The sequence below is a fragment of the Nanorana parkeri genome, unplaced genomic scaffold, assembly GCF_000935625.1.
Source record: "Nanorana parkeri isolate BGI_ZX_2015 unplaced genomic scaffold, ASM93562v1 scaffold2291, whole genome shotgun sequence".
NCBI classification, from domain to species: Eukaryota; Metazoa; Chordata; class Amphibia; order Anura; family Dicroglossidae; genus Nanorana; species Nanorana parkeri.
The window spans coordinates 59,637-65,059 of NW_017308559.1; the positions used below are offsets into that span (position 1 = coordinate 59,637).

The window sequence follows — 5,423 nt, forward strand, 5'->3', positions numbered from 1 at the left end:
ACTGTGCTGTATACATTTTGACCAGACGGGTTTTATACCGGGTATGGAGGCGAGTGATAACTCTTTGAGGACTATTTATTTGATGTCATACATGAGATGGTACTCCCAGCTCACTCTCCTTTTGGCAACCGATGCTGAAAAAGATTTTGACAGGGTGGACTGGGAGTATCTTTTTGCCATCTTGCTGTATATGGGTATTGGTCCTACGATGTATCGACGTATTGCAGCCCCATATGCAAATTTCACGTCCCAGGTGCATATTAACGGGGTATTAAGTGAATCATTTGCATTGGGTAATGGGACTAGACAACCGTGTCCACTCTAAAGTAAATAGTGGTTTGGCAGTTCCAAACATTACATTTTATTATCATGCTGTGATGTTTACCTGGGTTGTGGATCGGATATATGTAGGTCAGACAAAGCAGTGGGATGCCTTGGAGAGTACGTTGAGTAGATCGAAAATTAATTTGGTGATTTGGATTCCTAGAAGATTTTGGAGATTTGCCCTGGATACCTCACCTTTGACGATGTCAACCCTGGTGGTGTTGGATAATACTTTGTTGAAGGCTGGCTGTCCATACAACTCTCCTCTGTTACCCCTGACTGGTCGTGCACATTTTATGCCGGGTAAATGGTATATGAATTTTGATGATTGGCACATTGCCAAGCCTACCCGTCTCCATCATGTGCTTAGGAGTACTGTGCTAATGCCTTTGGATACTTTCTTAGATTCTAATTGGCTGACTTTTATGGATTATAACACATAATTACCGCATTTTCTGGTATCTCTTCCAAAGCCTCTAAGATCTTTAAGAGATCTTAGTCCTATTAAAGCCATATTTTTCTCATGTAGTGAGCCTACCAGGTGTATTTCCCACTTTTATAAAATCTTGCTGGAATTTGGGACATTGGAATTCCCTGACTTTTTGACCAGATGGGAGAGAGACTTGGGTAGCTTGTTATCTGATGAACAAAAAAATAAGGTACTAGCTTTAACACATGCCTCTTCGATAGCATGCAGCACAGAAGAGATGAACTATACATTGCTTACTCATTATCTTTCCCCATATAGAATGCATAGGATGTATGGAGTAGGGCTGCAACAACTAATCGACATAATCGATTATAATCGATTATTGAAAAAGTTGTCAACTTTTTCAATAATCGATTAATCGGCTTCTGATTGGTTGGCCCTGTTCGGCTCCACACACGCTGCGCGCCCCACCTCCTCCCCACCTCACGCTCGCCGCTGCCAGACCTGCCCTCATCCATGCTCCACACCTCCTCCGTGCCTCTCACTCACCGCCCGCCCAAATAATCTTTTCCCTTTATGTTGGAGGGGATGTGGACAAACATTGGCGCACATTTGCTGGACATGTGCCATTATACAGAGATATTGGGTTCAGGTGAGGACTCATGTTGAAAAAATGATGGGCTCATCTACAGACCCATGGTGTCTGTTGTTTTTATTGCACTGCAGAATCCATGGTTAGATATAAATGTTCACTGACGACTGCTACTTAATGCTGCAAAAGCTTTGATACCACGGTATTGGAAGAAGGTTCCTATCCCTCCTCTACACCAGTGGTTTGAAAAAATTGATGTCTGATATATGTAATATGGAAAATAAGGTTCTGTCCTCCTAAAGGCCAATATGGACAATTTTCTAAAATATGGGCATGTTGGTTGGAATTTATGACGTGTCGATTATGCTTTGGTGATGTCTTGGGTATCTTTATAATAATCTCCAGGGCTTGAAAAATTGGATGGTGTCTCACCAGTCAGTCAAAAATGTCAACAGTCAGCATGACCAGACTATAGCCTTGCAATTTGTAAAAAAATTTTGGGGACAGATAGAGCTTTTTTTTTAGAAGTATATAATCACCAAGGGGGGGGGGTTATTTTTTTTTACGATATAATGAAAAAAGTACCATAAATGTAAAAAAAAAAAAGTTTCCCTACGTTATATTATAAAACATTTATTCTTACCCATATTTTTAGTAAAACACAAAAGTCGGGGTCACGTCGGGTAAATAGACACCAAACATGTCAAGCCTTAAAATTGGATCGGGGAGGGGGGAATCCAGTTCCTCCCCTGTGACTGCTCTGTGCCGTGACAGGATCGAGAAGTGAGCGAACGCCGGTATGTGTTCGCTCACTTCCCGATCTACTGAGCCGACCTGTGACAGGCTCATTGTCACAGGTCGGCTAGAACCTCATAGTTCTCCTTTAGGCTGGATTCCTACCTCGGTGATTGAAATATGCGCCTATGACGCGCGCTTCGGGCCGCGCGTTTTTACCCCGATTTGCGGTCCACGAAACGGGCATCAAACGCTTGTTTACGAGGGCTATCCGGCTGTATCCTAATGGATACGCGCGGAAATATGCCCCAAAGAAGCTCCTGTACTTCTTTGGGCATAGGGCGTTTTTCAACGCGTTCCAATGCGCTGAAATACGCCCAGGTGGCAACCATGCCTATGGGAAATAATGGGATTTCACTTGCTGGGCGTTTTTACAGCGCGTTGATTAGCGCTATAAAACGCCCAGGTGTGAACCTGGCCTTAATGGCTCTAAAATTATTGCTCTCACTCCGATGTTTGCGACGATATGTAACGTGCAGCACAATAGCCGCAACCGTCTTTGCCCAGTAGGCGCACCCAACGCATATCTGTGTGTGTATGTGGGGGGCGGGGACTTAAAAAATGTTTTCTTTTAAACAAAATTGTTATGCTTTTATTTTTTTTTTATGATTCTTTAATTTTTGTATTTACTTTTTTTTTTTTTTACACACAACTAAGAAGCCCCCTATGGGATAGCCAATTTACATGACAGGTCCTCTTTATGGAGACATCCGGGGTCTCGAAGACCCCTAATGTCACCTAGGGGCCCCCAGAGAAGCTGATGAAGCAGAGATCGGCTTCATCAGCTTCTCTAGCTGGAGAGTGACACTGAAGTGATGTAATATACATCACTTCCTGCATTTGGGGATTGGAGAGTAGATCAAAGGGAGTTCGTATACTGAACTCCCTTTGATCTCCTGTCACAGAGCCGCACCGGTCATGGCCGCATCGGGCACAGCGGATCTCGGGACCTGCAACGGCAGTGACAGCTGCTGATACAAGCGATGGAGCGTCTCTCGAGACGCCCGATCGCTTGACTGTAAAGCTCCCGGCCGGCCGTGTAATTACAACGTCACGGACGAGTGGATTTTTCAAGCCCTGATGATCTCGGACTATTGAGATATATAGATTTAGAGGGGATTTTCTGGTGTTTTTTTTTTTCTCCTGTTTTTGTTTTGTTTTTTTATGTTGAAATTTGTGTATAGATCTATGTGGGGGCAGTTAAGCTAAACTAGATGGGACATAAGCAGGAATTAGTATTTAAAATTTAAATTGGTGGAAGAAAAGAAGAGATGTTATACAATAATTTTTTATGATATTCATGTAAATGCATATATTACGATGAAATATCTATGTTGGATAAGCTGTCCAGATGGAAGAATGTTTTTCTTTGTTTTTCTTGATAGATGCAGATGTGGATTTATACTATGTAAAAACTTTAAATAAAGAATGATAAAAAAATAGACCCTTTTTAAGTTTGTATGGCAAAAGTGTTAGGCACTTGGCTAAAGCAAAAATGTTTTAATAATGCCTTAAAAAAAGTGAGAGCAATAATTCTAGGGCCATCAATCACTGATGACACTAAACTGATGAGCGGTAAAAGCTTTTAAAGCGTCTCCTATGGCCAATTTTGGGTATGGTAGTTTTTGCGAGTTCGCGGGCGCACGCAATTTTTAAAGCTTGACATGTTTGGTGTCTTATTTATCCGACATGACCCCGTCTTTTATATTTAGCCAAAAATTTGGGTAATAATAATTGTTTTATAACTTGGGGAAAACAGGGTTTTTTTCCCCAAATTTTCTGTACTTTTTCATTATATAGTAAAAAATAAAAACCCCAGTGGTGATTAAATACCACCAAAAGAAAGCTCTATCATTCCCTAAAAAATGGCATAAAATGAATGTCAGTACAGCAATGCATGATTGAATAAATGTCAGTCAAAGTACCGCAGCCCTGATGCACCCGGTTAGCAAGTGGTTAAAGAATATATACTTGATCCTAGATCCTGCTTTTCTGATCCCTGCAGCCTTTTCATCTCTGTGCTGTCCTAAGCCCTGCTGGCGTCATAAAGTCTAATCCAGGTTCATTCACCTGCATTAGATGTGAGGATGCTGAGGGACATGCCAGAGGGGGGGGGAGGTAAGCACTGACTGCTGCAAGACCATGATCAGGTGAGTATATCTTCTGTATTTTGGCCCCTAGACCTAAAAGAGCAGTTAACCCTTGCAGTGTGGGGTGTTAATTTTGTTAATTCCTGGAGTTCCTTAATTCATAATAATCAATACATCCTAGAATGTGCATTAAATGGGAAAAAGAAATATGTGAAATCCAATATTTGGCGTGTCCACTATTTGCCTTTTAAAAATCAACATAAATTCCCTTTCATACACCTTTCATGCAGTTCTGAAGGTTGTTCCAAGTCTCTTGCCACCATATATTGTCATCCACTGTAGATTTCTTTGTTTATGAAGCTAAATGGATTACTTGTTGTGGGTTTTGTTATTAATGACATATTTATACTGTTTGAATATGACGTTTTTACTTTCTAATGAGTTAATAACTGCTCAAATGTTTTCCTTTTTAACAGTTGCTTAACTAGGTATCAATCAGATACCGATATAGTCATATGTAGGTTGCGTAGTGCTGGCTCCTAGTTTTGAGTAAGATTTGTCCAGGCCTGATGCAATGATTGCATACATTTCTAACAATATTATTGATTTTTGTGAACAGGAAACTTCTGGATCCTGGATTGGCACAAGGATCCAAACAAACAATGTTTCTCAATCTTCTCTACAAATCTTTGAAAGCGGATGTGGCACTGAAGAGAGTAAAGGCGTTTGTGAAGAGGTTATTGCAAATCACCTGCTGCCAAAAGCCACCTTTCATCTGCGGAGCATTGTACCTAATCTCTGAAGTTATTAAATTGAAACCTGGATTGAGAGTTTTGTTGGAAGAAAATGGGGTATGTAGCTAGCTAGGCCTAATAATAATTACATTTTAAGCATTGGTTCCTTGGGTGTTGATATAGGTTTTATTTTTTCTGTTGGTGCTTTTGTTGTTCGTGTATTCCACTTGTTCAGTGATGTTGGTCTGTTGTAAATAAACGTTCAAGCTCCCCTTAATCTTCGTTTTTTGACGACAGGGGTTATACATGAAAGAATGTCATGCATTCTATCAGTCATCATCGGTACTGTATGGCAGCCAAATTAACATTACAGCTGGCAAGATGAGGCCCCTTTTGAAGTGATGTTTACTTTAAATTTTGATGTATTTTAATACTCATGTTGCAGCCAACACCCCCCC

The 5,423-nt window shown here is 40.8% G+C and overlaps 1 protein-coding gene across 1 annotated transcript in view; it reads left to right on the forward strand.

Moving 5' to 3' along the window:
- Positions 1 to 5,423, forward strand: part of CEBPZ (CCAAT/enhancer binding protein zeta) — a 136,627-nt gene that overhangs the window by 52,892 nt on the left and 78,312 nt on the right. Inside the window, exon 3 of the mRNA XM_018573239.1 lies at positions 4,851 to 5,082. Within this exon, the coding sequence (XP_018428741.1) occupies positions 4,851 to 5,082 (232 nt within the window). The remainder of the gene's footprint in view (positions 1 to 4,850; positions 5,083 to 5,423) is intronic.